This window comes from Podarcis pityusensis (genome assembly GCF_964106645.2).
Source record: "Podarcis pityusensis genome assembly, chromosome: 17".
Taxonomy (NCBI): Eukaryota; Metazoa; Chordata; class Lepidosauria; order Squamata; family Lacertidae; genus Podarcis; species Podarcis pityusensis.
This window is the reverse complement of record NC_138042.1, coordinates 41,062,503-41,080,265: the sequence shown is the minus strand read 5'-3', so window position 1 is coordinate 41,080,265 and position 17,763 is coordinate 41,062,503. Positions and strand designations below refer to the sequence as shown.

Sequence of the window (17,763 nt, the reverse complement as noted above, 5' to 3'; positions counted from 1 at the left end):
GTCATTGTTGGTTCTACGATTAATCAATGACTGATACAGTTGTCAAGCGGGGGATAAGCTGGCTGCTGGCATTTCAATTGATTCTGATATATTAGAAAGCTGAAATTAATTTTATAGGATAAAGGCAAATGTTACACACAATAAAAGAAAAAGGAATGAACAAGTATAAGAAGAGCCTGCTAGGCATTTTCATTGTAGATAACAATTTAGGAGGGGGTTATGGGTAACAAACAACACAAGTTAACAATATGTTGCTGTGAAACTACAGGCTAATGTCATTGAGGAGTATAACATACTACTAGGATATTAGGACCGCTTTGATCAACACCGACACTGGGAAGAATTGTTCCATCAGCTTGCCAAATGGCCGGACCTGCAATTGTCCTTCCCCCTTGTGCAGTTCTGGGGGTTCTCCTGACCCTCCAGACTGGTTTGGTGGAGAATGGTGGTGGAGTTCCACTGCACTAGTGGGTTTCTGCTAGTGCACTGAGCGAGTTGAATCCAACCCACTACCTCATTTGGAATACTGCAGAGAGGGCTACGGTGACAGACTGGAAGAAAAATTCGGAACTGATCTACGATTACGCTAAAAAGCCAGATGATTAATGATACAAAGGACTGGATCACGTTTAACTAAGGAAAAGAAAAAAGGATCCGCTGGTTCATAATATCAATCATAACTGGAACATTCCTTTAATTACTCTGCCATGATGCAGGCATTAGGCTACAACTAGAAGCTGTAGCGAACTGGTACAAATCTCAATTCTTCAATAAATTCAGTAGGTGGTCATATGGAAGTTACTTTCCCTAAGCCTCGACTCTGCATCTAACATACAGGGACAATCCTTTCGTAACGATTGTTAGGATGTTGTCTATGAAGCACTTTATACTGCACTACATAATTGCTAAGCTGTCAGGGGTCCCTTTACCTTTACCTTTACTAACGCAATGCTTATTGCTTCTTAAACTACTGGGTTAATATGTCTTAGCAACCCTTGCTTTTACTGAGTTGAAATGTTAAACACTGCAATTGTTTCTTGAAATGATCTACTTCCTGATTATTTATTTATCTATTTATTCATGAGCTTACATGTATTCTGAAGGGGGGGGGGCTTGTTTATTTAGGCAGTTTAAAAGGAAATCAATATAATTCATGTAGCAAACCAGGAGAGTCATGCTGTATAATTTCTTCGCAATATTGCAAATATGTACATTGTTTTGAAGTTTCATGTACACATTAGTAATGCTCAATTCCCCCCCCCCAAAGATAGCCAACGAATAAAATATTACCACAGTGTGGCATATTTAATCGGTTTGTTATTATTTTAATTTGTTGTTGTTGTTACAGCAGCCGCAATCCAACAAAGCAACTTTAGAATGCCTGCCAGATTGGATCACTACCTGCTTTTCATTCAGTTTCACCTCAAAATTCTCTGACCTTAGAAGAATCACAAAACCATTTTCCTTTCAGCATCCTTTGAATTTTAAGAGGGTTTTTTTTTTGCTTAAAGAAAGGCAGTGAGAGCTGCTGTATGCAGTGAGCACAATGCCCAGTTTCTGGGTGTGGATTTGCAGCATATGAAGTACTCAATCACGGCCCAATTTTTTTTTATTAAACTGTGTAAATATTGTGCTTTGCTATGACTCTTCAGTTTGGAGGAGCTGTAAATGTGTGTATACAGACCTCAGGGCTATGCTAGTTTTTGTAGGGTTGCCACATTTCAAAAAGAGTTTTTGAGCTATTTTTTTAATGAAAATCGCCAAAATCTATACTACTGACATGGGCTGCCATATTTTCTTAGACATTTCAATGATTTCCACCCTGCTTAAGGGGGCTAAACACTGGCTACGTTCAGAAAATTCCAGACGTATGGCAACCCTATCATTGGTGCAAAATTAGTTCTGTATGTAATTGCATGTTTATTAAAGGTAAAGGGACCCCTGACCATTAGGTCCAGTCGTGACCGACTCTGGGGTTGCGGCGCTCATCTCGCTTTATCGGCCGAGGGAGCTGGTGTACAGCTTCCAGGTCATGTGGCCAGCAGGACTAAGCCACTTCTGGCGAACCAGAGCAGTGCACAGAAACGCCGTTTACCTTCCCACCGGAGCGGTACCTATTTATCTACTTGCACTTAGACGTGCTTTTGAACTGCTAGGTTGGCAGGAGCAGGGACTGAGCAACGGGAGCTTACCCCGTCGCGGGGATTTGAACCGCCAACCTTCTGATTGGCAAGTCCTAGGCTCTGCGGTTTAACCCACCGTGCCACCTGCATCCCTATGCATGTTTTTTTTTAAAAAAAATAATATTTCTATGCATGTTTATTACCAGGATATAGTTAAGCTGAAATGAAGCTCCTGGCTGGGAGGTTCATGAAGGTCCACCCTGAGCTGAACACAAATTACGATGACAAAAGCATAGAGGCTACTTCCGAATGCAGTATTCCGGCTACGTCCGAGAAATTCCGGACGTATGGCAACCCTAGTTTTTGAAATTAACTGAAATGTTGGTTAGAGCTCGCTGGAGCCATAAAATGTTCAGGTGAAATTGAACCTGCCGCTGAAGCAAATTGGAAAGCACTAGAGCATACACATTGGAGTTTCCTTAAACACATGCAGTACTTGAAACTGTTCACACCAGCACTGGGGGCTTTTTTAAAACATCAACACCTGAACTACAAAAAACTAACAATGCGGAAGAAGAAGCTTTATGCAGTGGAAGCAAATGGGGAAATGGCAGCTGTTTGTAGACCAGATGCTAGATTATGGTCAAAAAAAGTATTCTATAAATATAGAGTCTCCAGTCTCTATATTTGCATGGGGTTCTCTTGCATTTAACTTTCCCACACAATACACTAGTGAGGGCAGCTCTTCATGCACAATGTAATGGTTGTGGAGCTTGGCCTATCACGGTCCCCAGGAATGTAGAGGTTGGGGTGGAAGTCATCAAGAATCAATCAAAAATAATATTTTACCTTGATTCTATATAGCCTTTTCATAACCTAGGTATGCCACGCACACACACAAAGCCATGACTTCATGTAGAAATTAAAAGCTTGGGTTTGTATCATGGAACTATACAATGAGTTAATCGCTGTCAGTTTAACTCTGAACAAAAATATTTGGGTTCATGCAGAAATTGTACAAATTGTTTTGGGGTTTTTTTCTGTCAAAAAAAGAGACTTGCAAGAAAGTGAAGCCAGCCTAAAATAAATTGTATTCCCCACTCTTGTAAAAGATCCAAAGAATGAGAGAGATGAGAATGAGACAAAAGAAATGAACACAAAGGACTCTTCACCAGAAGAACAAACTGAAAGTCCACTGCAAAATAGAGGCACTTGCATTAGTTATGCTACTGATTCAGTGTTTTTTCTTGCAGGATATATGGTGCATTATTATCCAAGGCCCATGCTTTGTTGTTTCCATTAACTTTAAACAATTCTGTACAGACTTGTGTTATTCAAAGGGCTATTTTTGAAGACAGAAGCAAAATATTCAAACATTGCCATGCAGTCATTGACTGAATGGAACCGGAAACTAAAGAAGAATTTTCTTTGTATTGTCCAGAATTGCCAATTCAGGACAGATATTGGGTGAAATAAATAATGTTAGCATTCCTTTGAACATTTACCCCTCAGTTGCATTTAACCATTCAAAGGTAAAATGATCACGTCAAGGACTTGCAATTCAGTGTGCAGAGATGTGCATTATGACCCAGCAGGGAGCAGTGCGGGGGTATCCAAAGTCTGTACTACAGCAGATCACAAGAAAGTCCAGGTGACAGCCAATCAAGGAACACGAAGCATAGAAACTGTAGGCCTTACAGTTTTCCTGCACAGTTTGCTCTTCTGCCTCCCTCAAATGTGAATGACAGAAGCTGTAATGACTTTTAAAGTACTGATCTGACAGCCAGTTCATGGGACCACACTGATAAATGGAATTTATCAGTCATTCAGGTCATTCTTACTTGATGAAGGGTCTGTTATCCTCAAAGCTGAAGAATGCATAGACATAAAGACAAGAACGTCAACATTAGAATATAATGACAAAAAGATACCATGTAGGTAAGCAATCAGACAAGCTGATCCCCAGCTAACAAGATCTACACTTTGGCCTGGTTTTCAATGAGGTGGTAAACCAATTAGGGGTGCATGTGGCAGTTCACAATTGAATGGTCAAAGATAAACATTAAAAAATCCATCATCCATATAGAAAACTAACACTTCACCTGGCTCTCTCCCTGATGTGCAAAAAGATTTATGTGCATAGAAAACTTTCGCAAGGCAGCGTTCCATCTGAGGATGGGTAGAGAGGCCAGACACAGATTTACCATCTCAGTGAGAAGTAGTCCTGTATGGGACACCTTAGAGCCCTGAAAGACCTAGAGACAGTGATCTTCCTTGTGGGCAGAGCCAAACTTAAGTTCTACAGCTGCTTGACCATATTCTTGCTTGGCTTACAAAACGGATACTAAGATCTGCTGCCTTTGAATAACATTACTATTCAAGTTGGGATAAAGACAATACGGCAGGCCTTTGCGTATGATGACAAGCTTCCCTGAACCTTAGGCATTATTTACCCAGTATATAAGGATACATTCCTTAATGTTTTACTGTCAGTTTTTGGCAATAACAATTTCCCCCTTACATGAGTCAGACTCCATTATCTTATATAGGTAATGGCGTTAGAATCTTCTCAAGCCCTCTACTGCTCTCTGCTGACAGTTAGCCTATTTAAATGCCATTTAAAAATATGTATATATTTGGTTGCCTACCAAACTGAAGGAGTAGTTAAACATGCAGATGAAAAATAGCCTCCATTGTCTCTCATTAAAAATACATTCCTGCAGTTCTTGGTTACAAGAAATCTCCCTCTATCCCCTGGCAGATGTATTTTCTGTTGTGACGAATCACTGATTTTCATGCGGAGAAATTCAGTCACTCCAGAAAATAAGACATAAGAATAGTGAAGCAACTCTCAAATTCTTATTTTAAAAGATAACATGAATGTTCTACTTATGCCTCGTGGCATCTAGATGCTAGTGGGATAATACTATGACTCAAAACCATAGTTTTCTTCACATATCTTTACCCAGGAACCCGCAAACCACATTACAAGTAACTGCAGACAGTTCTAAAGGCTGACTTGCTTGGCCTTTGAATTCTGCTGAACTGGCCAGAAGGCTTTATTTATTCATTCAAATATTTATATCCTGTCCTTCAAATGCATTCACACGGCTGTAGAGTGAATCACAGCAAACTTATAACACCGCAGTCCATAATAAAACAGCAATATGAAAACCAAACACTATAAAAACAGGAAAAAGTCACTGTGGGTTTTTTAAAAAAATCCTCTGAACAGGGATAAACTCATGTAATTTCATTTGGCTAATTTTCCCTAGCAACTGAAAGGCAGTGGAGGTTAGGGGAGTGAGATAGCAAGAGAGAGAAAGTCCATTGTTCAGCAGCACTTTCTTTGAACATTCTCTTAACTTATCACAACTAACTCTGCTAGGAAGACATCTACCACCTAGGATGCTCCTCTGTCAGGAATGGCCAACTTGGGCATGTATGCAGGGGCTGATAAAATAAAACCAATTAAAAAAGGCTCTCTCCTCAGCTTTGAAGACACCATCCCTCTAGCCTGGCAAACTAGTCTCTCTCTTATTCCCCTGTTAGGGCCAATGAAAACACAATCTATCTGGGAGAGGCATAAGCCTTCTAGGACCTATGCAACTGATCAGACAAAGGGTAGTCAAGGTGGCAGACTCAACTGTTGTAGAGTACAACACCCATCAGACATTGTCAGCACAGCCAAAGGTCAGGAATTATGGGAGCTGAAGAGAACCATGTTGGCTACCCCTGGACTAGATTGACATTTTATGGAAAGATACAGATAGCGAGATGCACCTTATAGCACCTAAGTCAAGGGAGGGGAAGGTTATTCAGTTATAGCAGAGTTGGGGAACCTGCGTCCCCCTCTTTATGTGAGTAAAAGTCCCATTAATCCTGACCATGGCTATGGTGGCTGAGGCTGATGGGAGTTGGAGTCCAAATAGAATAGGCTGATGGGAGTTGGAGTTCTATAGAATTTGTCTTGATGAATACTGAAGCTCAAGGGTATTGAAATGACTTGCCCAGACAAGTGTGTAATGCTACTGGTCTAAGAGGTCCTCAACGCATCTGTTTGCCCCATATCCACGGAATGAGGAGCAATTACAAGTGCATATTCAAATGGGATGTCCCAAAAGGGACCTGCTCCAGAGGGTACAATTAACGCCAAAGGGTGGAAATTGCAGGTTTTGGCTAAACACTTGGAGAAGCGTCTTATTGGTAAGAGCTGTAGTTGTACAGACTGCCTTGAGTAGGTGGTACTTTGGAGGAAGTATTTAAGCAAAGGTTGGGCAGCCATATGTCAGGAAGGCTGAAGTTGCAGATCCTGCATTCCAGACCCTGAACTGTGCAGGAAGTTGGACTAGGTGACCTCCAAGTAAATTTACATCAATAAAATTAAGATTATTTGTCACTGTATGAGAGATCTGTAGCAGTAATCAGGAATATTTTTTTTGTAGTAGCATCCCAATCGTTTCAACTGCAGTTTTCAATAAAAAAAATTGGGGGGGGGGCATATTTCTGTTTTCTATTATATTCTAACCTTATATTGGTATGATCCAGATTTCCACCCAGGCAGGACTTCCTGGCAGAATACTAAATACATTATTCCTGAAAGCAATTCCCATGCTTAATGGCTTCGTAGCAAGACCTTGAGTATTTAATACATTCCAGGGCACATCACAAATCAATAACCATTGATCAGGTGTGAGCTTGGCTTTTTATACACACATGGAACAATTCTGACAAAAGAAAATTAGGGTTTAGCACTGCAATTCAACATGAACATAACCCTCATAAAACAGGAACTACACAAATCAGAGAATAACCTACAAAAGGCGGTGAATGAAGTAGCATAGAACAGAAGCAATCAAACAATCATGCTCAAGTCTACTCAGACAGGACCAAACAGAATTTGCATATAGACTTAGCTCCCACACCCACAGTTTTTTAAAAACAACCTGGAGTTGGGGAACAGTAGAAACGGAAAAGAAAACACACACACACACACACACACACACACACACACACAGAGGTTTGGCTTCTACCAGCCAAACGACAAATACGATGGTGTAACTAGGAATTCCCACTGACAGTTAAAGTAAGCTAAGTGAGCAGGCATCTCCCAAAACTCCCTTGATGCGCTGGGGACCATTTTCAAGGTTCTGTTTCACATGACACTTGACACATAAATGAGAGAGTATGGTGCCAAATCTCGTGTGTTTAATGACAAAAAAGTCAAGGGACAGACAGTTATCGCTGCCAGTTTGGAATTAAACTACAAAGCTATTGATTTCTACCTTTTGTGCGTAACTGCAGAATGCAGATCCAGGTACATGAAAACGACCCCAAAGAAAAGGTTCGCTTATTTACATCCATTCTACAGTTGTGTATGAATCTTTCAGGGGTTAAAATCAGAGGTAGAATCTGCTCCCCCCCCCCCCCATTAAGCAGAACTATCACCTTGTGGAAGGGGAACTGTATGGCAGGCAGGCAGGCAGAGGGCTCTGGCAGTGATGGGAAATGGAACTCTGAATGTCTTTTCCCACTGGGTGTAATAGGACATGCAGCTTTCCCAAGATGGAAAAGATGCTGAGAGCATAATTTCTTCCTGGAGGAGATGCCCACTGTGTCTTTCCCATTATTGTTGAGGTCTCCTCACTAGCATCCCACTCTCCCAAGGTGCAAGTTTCTTTTCTTGGGGGAGGGAGAGGTGGTAGTACAGTGGTACCTCGGGTTAAGTACTTAATTCGTTCTAGAGGTCCGTTCTTAATCTGAAGCTGTTCTTAACCTGAAGCACCACTTTAGCTAATGGGGCCTCCCGCTGCTGCCACACCGCACGATTTCTGTTCTCATCCTGAAGCAAAGTTCTTAAGCTACTATTTCTGGGTTAGCGGAGTCTGTAACCTGAAGTGTATGTAACCTGAAGCGTATGTAACCCAAGGTAACACTGTAGACTCAAAAGGGCTAGCATTTCACCTTTCAGACCTTAAAAAGGAATGTTCAAAAGCATCCCTGCAAAGGTCTCTAATGTTCAGCTTCAATGCTTGAGGGCCACAAATGATTTTGGGGGCAAACCCTGGTACCCATTCATTGACTGATTGATTCATAGCCTGCCCTTCCTCCCAAAGGAGGCAATAAAATCACTTTTTAATTCCAATACAGATGCAGACTGGAAAAAGAGCTCAACTTTAAAGGTTTGTGCTCTTCCACTGCATGTCTTGCATACTGCTGTAAAACTATCTTACAGGTGCCCACAGCAAGAGCATCATGTTCTGGAAGCCCGGCCTCCCAAGATGTTATTGCAGAGACCTAGAACAGAGGGTTCCCAGGGCTCCGGAGGATCATACAATGGGACGCAGGATGTGGAACTGGGCAACTGAGGGGTGGTGCCTGGCAGATCAGTTGGTGGAGCCTGGTATGGCAGTGACATAGCCTAGTGATGCTTGGTTAGGAGAAGAGGTTAGGGCTAGTCATTTTACGTGCCTGATAGATACAAGCGAAAACTCTAATCAAGCCAAGCCTGCCCCCTTGACTCTTGTGCTTCACTCAGAGTGTCCTGCTGCTTTCTCCTGGGGTGGGAAGAACTGCTCTTTAGCACTCGATCAAAGCAAACAGCATTTGGGGTTTCCCCCCAGATTGATATTTGCTCTGATCTCTCGCTAAAGAGTGGGTTTTCCCTGGGAAAGGAGCGGGGAAGGGGGAAACCGCTTGGACCCGTGCTTTCTGTGCACGGCATAAGCAGAAGCATGGAGGAGCCTTGAGATGAAGAATATGACAGCAATCCTGTGCACATTTATTTAGGAGAGTGCCCTGCTGAACACAAGACCTTAGGTCTGAACAAACATGCAAAGGGGTGCCTAAGTTTATGTCACACCTCTAAAATACAGAAACTGTATTTTCTGCTTCGGTTTCTTTCTTGAGTGCTCTGTATAGCCAATATTTTAGCTAGAGAAAAGGAAATTGAAGGGGAAGGTATGGGTAGCTGTAGAAAGAGAACAAATGTTTACCATTTCTACTGAGGACAGAATTAGCCACAATTTAACCCTAGTACAACCCATGGGATAAGTGAGATTTACTTCCAAGGAAACCTGCATGGGATAATGAACTTTCTCTGAATTGCTTATGTTCTGAGCTGATCAGGACTTTGCAACTGAGTTTAAATCATTCATTACAAGGCATTTATTTCGTGGGGGGGGGGACAGGACATGGGGGAGGGGGCCTGTGAGAACTGTTCATCAACAAAACGAAGTTTTCTTCAAGGTGACAAAGCTCCTTCCCTGAAGGGGTTAAAGGAAAAGTTGAGGAATCTTCAGGTTAAGGTCATTCATTTTTAGCAGTGAGGGGCCAGGAAGACCCCTGGAACTCCTTCATTGCTCACAATTCTGTGATCCACACACTGAGGGCAAGCAATTCAAGAAAGAAAATGATTACCAAAACAGAGCAAAATATAATTAAAACCTCCACACTGGAAAGCGGCCTTACAAGTGATTAAATCATCTACCTGATATATTAGGCTAAGATTAATGCATCAAAGAAACAGTTCATATTCAAAGCCTGACTCTCTCCCAGGATGCCAATGGTTGGAGGTATAAACTGTTGCCAGCAATTCTCACCCACTGATAGCTCCCTTCTGATAGCTCCCTTCTGAAAAGAAGCTAAGATATGAATCAATATGATGCTAGATAAGTCATTTAAGATGCTCTGGTAGGGCACATGGCCTTTATTGGAACTTGACAGACAGACGGGGAGAATGATTTGCTATGGCCAAGCTGGCCTCTAAGCACATAATCCTGCAAAACTGAAAAACCGAAAGGATATTTTCTACAAAGAGATCTTTTAGGTTACATTACAAATGGAAGAAAAGTTTCAGAGAATTTCCTTGAGCTAGACATGGAATGAAATGAACCAATGTTTAAGGGTCTGAATACATGGCGGTTATGCAAGATGGCTTGTGCTTTTTGTCTGTATTCCTTTTAATGACTTATTTACTTGCATATGTGCTTGTTGGTTTATATTTCCTCTTATAACCATTTTCTTTCAGTACTCTTTTCTATTTTTCTGATAAGAGAATCTATATAAGACAACTGTTCATTCTGCTGTAGGTGGGGCGGGTGAGGGGTGTTCAGGAGTGACAGGGGGTTGTTAAAATTCTGAGATAAACCATTAAACAATAACAAAATAAACATTTTCCTTTGGGAGCTTCTCTTGTTGTGGACTTTTAGATTAAAAACATATAATTCCCTAAATGCATACTGGGGGATGCAAAGTGTGAATGCAGCAAATGGATTTTTAAAAACAGAAATGCGTCTTGGATAGTAAATAAATGACACTTGGCAACAATCGAGGGGTGGAATACAATGCTAAGCTAAGGCGATTGTTCTTCCAGTGCAAGCATTTTGGCTTGCTAGACGGAACCATCTCTCCTCTTCTTCTCTTGCCCCGTTCTGTTCTGAGGATTACTCTGACCTCTGCTGAACAAATTTTGGGAGGGCAGGAGGGGCATGGGAAGGAAAGAGAGAAAAAGCCAGTTGCACAAACATAAGTTCTTGTGAAAGCTCCCACTGACTGGACTCCTTAGTTGAATCCTGCCCTAGGTTTGCTCCTGTGTAATGTGTGAAAATGGATCACAGCCAAGAAGTTAATTTGGCTTTTATATGCCCGTTCTTCAGCAAGGCTGTTGACCTCAGCTCCTACTGATCACAAAGGCAAAAGGATATTATGAGAATAACCACACACTTTCCCAGAACTTTTCAAGACTAAATGAAAAATAAACCATGTCATGAGGCATTTCCACATGTTTGAAATTGATGTTTATATTTTACCTGAAGGAAAGGAGCTATCAGCAGCTGGGCTCACATGACCCAAATGTAATTAATGCTGAACGTTATGGCTGCAAGTGAAGGCAGAGGAGGACTTTGCAACAGATGCCCTACTCTCTTTCCCCCAGTGACACACTGCATCCCACCAGCTGAGCACAGCCTGTGCATTTTGTTCATTTATTAATGCCCATTCTGCCATAACTGGAAGGATCAGAGTGAGTATTTACACAGCCACACACAAAATTAATAAAGAACAATTCAACTAACAATGCATATGCAATTGCCTCCAACTGAATTTCTCCCCAGATTTTTCGGGCTTGCAAATTCTGGTGTGGCTAAAGATAACATTACATAGTGATACAGCATTGTAACAAAGCCAACTTGTGGCATAAAACGATGCAGGTGTTCTGTGGGTAGGAAGTTGAACTTGCACTGAAGAGCATTTCCACTCAGCAGCAGGAGGAAGTGTTACTGCTGGGAAATGTGTCCCTCTTCAAACCCCTCTCCATCGATGAAATGCTGCCCAAGTGTGGGCCACAAGCAGGATCAAGCCGAGGGGAGATTCTGGCTCGGCATTTTGCCACAGTTTTTAGTTCATATCCGCCTTTGGTCACTAGTGATGCACATCAGCATGTATGCGCAAGGTTTAAATCAAAGCAGGGTAAGGAATCCTAAGGCAATAATACATTCACATTGATTACTTTTAGCACTGATTTAATCAATGCTGCACTGATTAATTAATGATCAAATGTGTTGCAAAACTGCAGCAAACTGGGCATGGCAAATTCATCATTTTTAGAAATTTTGCAAGTTAAACTGGAAGGCAGGCAGACTGGACCATGGGACAGAGTGATCCTACTGGAGGAACTGCTCATCCTTAAATTCAATGGCTAAAAATGGCATTTTAGACTGTAAGTGAGGGCTGATGACTTCTATATCACTCTCACACACAAAAAGTAGCATGTCAGGGAGAAATGATGCCATCAGCGTATACATCATACGGTGGTTTTGCTTGTCTTGCTTAGCTGTAACAATGGTTCCCAAAGATGTTTTTGTGTGGGCTTTAGGGAGATCCCAAAAGTGGCAGGGGCTGTCTCCCCCTCTCCCTTCACTTGCTCTGTAACATCTGGTATTCAGAGGTATTCTAACCACGAAAGGTTCCATCTTGCTCTCCTGGCTAATAACCATTGATAGCCTTTATCCTCCATGAATTTGATTAATCTCATTTGAAAGCCATTGAAGCCAATGACCATCGCATCTCGTGGGAACTGAATTTCTGTCACATGGTTGCTCCTTTGCTGAAGTGTACAGCTTCATCACTCAGATGCCGAGAGTGGAGGTTGAATCAATGTGCAGCACATTTGCAGAAGTGTATTGTATTTTAGTAATTGTTAGAGCCTTGAAGGGTCTTTGGCACAAAAAGGTGGGATTATAAATGAATAAATGAATAAATGAAAGAATACAGTACGCACAGTTACTGATTTGCTCAAGTGCACTAGATGTCTTCTTCTTCCAAGGACCCGGAGTAGATAGATGTACTGTTGAGTGTCCAGAAAATTACTGCATATAAATGTGTTTGAACCACCAGATAATGTCAGCCAGCATTGTCCTGGGCTTCAGCTGCACTCAGCTGGGCAATTCTGCAAGCCAGGACAGCCTCTGGGATTCCCATAGTCTCATATACACAGATGGTATATATGCCTTTGGGAACAGGCATCTCAGGGAAGAGGGCAGCCCTATTCTCAAGCGGGATGCCATGCTGAAGATGGTTCATCATCAGGATGTCAAGTGTGTCAGGACGCAATATAGATGAAAATTCCCATGGGAAGTGAGGCAGACTTGAAAAGTCATTCCCGTCCAGCACTGCAGCAAATCTGAAAAGTCGCAGAGCGAAGTATGCAGCGCTGAACTCCACCGGGCAGATCTCCCTGTTTCTAACTACATCGCCAAAATCTCTCGTTACATCTTGCATGCCGTGATGTTGAATACATGTCAGTGAGTCAGTTGGAGCAAGCCAAGATGAAGAAGTGCCAATCATCTCTGAAGCCTCTGCGGTGCACAGTACAGTAAGCACTTATGAATGCCCTGGAGGCCTTGCTATAGTAGGTTTGCCTCAGGTCCTTGGCATGCGGATCCCCTTCTGACCAGGCCACAAAGACTGCCAATCCTCACAGATGTTCATTCCACTTGATTTGCTGAGCAGTGTTCTGGGCTTGAGGCCACCATGAAGCAAAATTCATTCATTAAGGCTGAACGCTCCCTTTTCAGAGACCCGCTGAGGGAAGTTGTGATATTCTTGGTCTTAGAGGCTCTAGCAGAGTCACTTCCAAACAATAACTAGGGAGGTAAAAGGACCCCTGACCATTAGGTCCAGTCGTGGCCGACTCTGGGGTTGCGGCACTCATCTCACTTTCTTGGCCGAGGGAGCCGGCGTACAGCTTCCGGGTCATGTTGCCAGCATGACTAAGCCGCTTCTGGCGAACCAGAGCAGCGCACGGAAATGCCGTTTACCTTCCTGCCGGAGCGGTACCTATTTATCTACTTGCACTTTGATGTGCTTTCGAACTGCTAGGTTGGCAGGAGCTGGGACCGAGCAACGGGAGCTCACCCCGTCGCGGGGATTCGAACCGCCAACCTTCCGATCGGCAAGTCCTAGGCTCTGTGGTTTAACCCACAGCACCACCTGCATCCCTTAACTTGGGAGGTAATTGTCCACAATAATCAGAGCAGCTCAGGACAATTATCTCCCACGGAAGTCATTGAGGGTGGGTACACAGAAGATTCCTATGCCATCATGACTTTGAATGAAGTGGCTCACCTAACTGCTGGTTCTTATTGGGAGCTGGAGTGCTGATGCTTCAGTGCTACTCAGGAGGACCTTGCTAAGTGTTGACCCCACGTAAGAGATGTGGGACATCAAGCTGGTGGTTCGGGGCCATGATCATTTAAAGAGTCAGACATAGCAGTTCTACTTGGTGGACATCTTTGCAGGTCTCACTGATGACATTTCCATGGGCAAATGGCTTGCCCTGGATAGAGAAAAATATCAGGAGAACCAAGCATCCTTCCCTGATATCAAGGCAGAATACCACAGATGTGAAGATACCACAGAGAATGTGGTATCTTCACATCTTATGGCAGCAAATTCTACAGTTTAACTATGTGCTGTGTGGAGAAGTAATTCTTTTTGTCTGCCCTGAATCTCCTGAAGGGCAGTTTCAATGGATGGCCCAAAGTCCTAGTATTATAAAGAGTTTTTGTCCACACCATACTTAATTCTATAAACTTCTGCTATGTCCCCCTGCCCCCTGGACATTTTAGTTTTAGGATAATTGCTCCAGCCCCTTGATAATGTTGCTTGTCCTTTTCTGCACCTTCTTGCTCCTCTATAAGATATTTTTTGTTGTTTGGTGACCACAACTGTACATAGGATTCCAAGCGTAGAATTCTATAGGGGAATTGTGACACTGGCGGTTCTGGTTTTGATCTCTTCCCTAATGATTGCTAGCATGGGATTCGCCTATTCACAGTTGCTAAACAGTTAGCCGATAACCAATGAAAATGTTCGCTATGAACCACTATCTCTTTCCACCACAGGTTCAGATCCCCACAGTGTACAGGTGCAGTTAGTGTTGCTGTTTTTGCCTCAAGATCTATCACTTTACCGTTTACTACATTTGCCTGATTGTTGGAGAGATCCTCTTGGAGATCTTGGGGAGATCCTCTTGGAGCTCTCCACTGTTCCCTTGGGTTTTCATCCTCTTGAATAATTTTATATGATCAGCACACTTGGCCACCTTCCTGCTCACCCCCAACTTCTTGTAAAGAAGTTAAGCACAAGTCATCATACAAATCCTTGGGGGACTCTCCTCCATTGTGAGAGCTGTCCATTTAGCTTTACTCTGCTTCCTGTTCTTTCACTAGTACTATCCCTTAAGAGGACTAGTGAAGCTTCTCCTGCCTCCATGAAGCCATTCGTCCACAGGAACTGCAAGACTGAGCTCCTGCTCTTCATACTTTCTCACAGTTGATGCTCCCTTGGCACCTGACAGTTTGCCTTCTTGGACTATGCTGCTTCATTCTGGCCCCTCTGCTCACTTGCTGCCACTTCTGAAACCTGTCTTAATTACGCTGTTGGTTGCTGGTCAACTAGCTGATAGTTTGCACCTATCTCACTTGGGGGCTCCGATACTGTTCCCCCTGGGAACCCTCTATTCCTAGGGAAGCTCGATCCACAGTGTGGACTCAGGAGTCTCTGCTACTTCCAGTACTCTATTCACTCCAGCATAGTGTCTCAAATGTACCATCTTTAGAGAACTGAATGTGACTATCTTCCTTCCTTCCTTCCTTCCTTCCTTCCTTCCTTCCTGGGCTAAAAGCTCTGCCATGGTTGTAATAATATAAATTATTAGATCATTTACCAACTGTATAATAAACAGTTTTAATAAATAACACTTGAACACACCATTTTATGTTATTAATAGCAGGCTCTGCAATGCGTTTTTTGCCTATTTACATTAAGCAGTACAGAATGGAAATTCAAATGCAGAATGGCATTGTTGGTGGCTGATTATTCAATCATGCTGGAGAATGAGCAAATGAACGAATGCCTGGTGGCATGACTAATGCTACTAGATCCTATAATAATGTTGTTTGAGTGGGTATGGAAAAGCTGGCCTCTGAGTCTTTTGCTCAGCTTAGTCCTTGGTTACGTTTCTTTATTAGTTGCTGGTGAGTAGAAGGTTTTTTAGATCAGTGGCTGGCAACCACCCAGGGTCCGAGAGGGAAGTAGCATTGTTCAGAATAACTGGAGATACTTGGGAACAATTTTGGCTGAGATCTGTAGGTGACAAGTGATATTCTGTTATGCTCTCTCCTAGGTTTGCCCTGTGGTAGGATATAAATGAGTGACACCTGTTAATCTGTTTCTTTATTTGGTTAGGCGGGTATGCTAGTCTAAAAATGCCTGAAGTAAATCCTGTTTAAGTAGCTACAGCAAACACAGCTGTATCATTGGGCTGGCTATAATCCATGTGTGGCGTGCTCTGGATGATATCTGGATTGAAAGTGAAACTGCTACACTGACATTCCTGTTGAGAAACACACAATACTCATGGCCTGTTGAAGAATTATGCATATTGATCAGGAAATGTGCATGATTCCCTCTTCATGGACATATTATGTGCACATTCTCCATGATGTGTGGTGAATGTGCACAATGATTCAGATGAACTGTTCAACTCATATTACCTTAAAATTCACACACAATGGCCCTGTGGACTCTAGGCCTTTCAAGTTTTTGTCACAATAAATGCTAGTCTTTTCAGTGCAACACGACCCTTTTGGATTTCATTATGTTACCATTATGGTGCAGAATGACACCAAAGTGGTAACAACCACATTGCTAAAAACAGAATCACACCTATGACTTCTCAGATCACAGTGGAAAGGGTCAGGATGACTCTTCTTTCAATGAATCTTAGAAGATCAGTAATCTAAATCGTGCCTGAAAAGCTATGCGTAGTAATTGCTGCCAATCTAGCAGTGATAAAATGTGCTAGAATAAATCATTTCCCCCCCAGTTCTTGGCCTAACCTTTAAACATTTTGATATACTGGAAGAACAATTACATTTTGAATGGAAAAGATCTACTTGGTATTACTCGGTGCGCACATGCATTCCATATCGTTTTCTTAACTCCTTGTTGTTAAGACCCAGAGTGTCCTGATCTGGACCTGCAGAAGAACCCCTGGGACGAGGCAGCAAGGAAGGTCAGTTGTCACCACGTTGTGGAAAGTTCCTAATGAGCAACTTGCTTTGACAAGGATTGAAAGTGAACTGAGGTACTTTGAGTCCCTGCCTTTAATCCACCTCTCCTAGGCTCTGCCTGTTTGGGGATAACTAGGGTCTAGGGACACGGGTGGCGCTGTGGGTTAAACCACAGAGCCTAGAACTTGCCGATCAGAAGGTCGGCAGTTCGAATCCCCGCGACGGGGTGAGCTCCCGTTGCTCGGTCCCTGCTCCTGCCAACCTAGCAGTTCAAAAGCACGTCAAAGTGCAAGTAGATAAATAGGTATTGCTCCGGCGGGAAGGTAAACGGCGTTTCCATGCGCTGCTCTGGTTCACCAGAAGCGGCTTAGTCATGCTGGCCACATGACCCGGAAGCAACCCCAGAGTCGGCCACGACTGGACCTAATGGTCAGGGGTCCCTTTACCTTTAGGGTCTCTTTAAATGCCAACCCTCTGCACTTAAAATTGGCTGGTGCTCCCTGACCTAGTGCACTCCCTTCACTGTTGGACTGTCGAGGTACTATGGAAGGCACTCAGTTTCCTGAGCTCAGGGAAGAGGCCCAGAAGGGTCCTTGCACTGGGGCCCTGACATCTGCTTCAGTGGGCTCCTGCCTGCCAGCCTGAAGCTCCGTGGTCCCCTGATCAACAGCATCAGCCTCATTGCCAGGACTCTGGTTTGGCTCTCTAGCAGGTGAAACTATGGCATAACCGAGTGTCCAGGTCTCTTCTGGATCCTGGGGTCACAACACAGAGACTTCAAAGGCTCATTCACGTCCTGTTCATTTGGCCTGGTTTCAGTTGGAATCACATGCCAATGTAGAATATGTGCTTGCTAGCATGGCCACTTGGGAACTGGGGCCATGCTCATCCTGACTTGTCAAAGCCAGTTGAGAGAAGCAGTGCCCATTATTGCCATATCTACAGTTGTTTGGCACCTGCGCAACAATATGGATCCTGGGTGTGGGTTTTTCTGTTAGCTACCCTTTTCTCTACTTTCAGTCCTCATTTTGAATTCAGAGAAGTTTGTTGAATGATGTATAGTT

General features: G+C 43.1%; 1 protein-coding gene across 11 annotated transcripts in view; it reads right to left on the bottom strand.

Moving 5' to 3' along the window:
* The window catches only part of ADGRL3 (adhesion G protein-coupled receptor L3), a 534,652-nt gene that overhangs the window by 87,179 nt on the left and 429,710 nt on the right, over positions 1-17,763 (bottom strand). For 8 of the 11 annotated variants that reach the window (XM_080987086.1, XM_080987079.1, XM_080987081.1 and 5 more), the window contains exon 21: positions 3,965-3,991. The exons of the other annotated variants lie outside the window; for them this stretch is intronic. In XM_080987086.1, the coding sequence (XP_080843212.1) occupies positions 3,965-3,991 (27 nt within the window). The remainder of the gene's footprint in view (positions 1-3,964; positions 3,992-17,763) is intronic. 11 annotated transcript variants of the gene reach the window in all.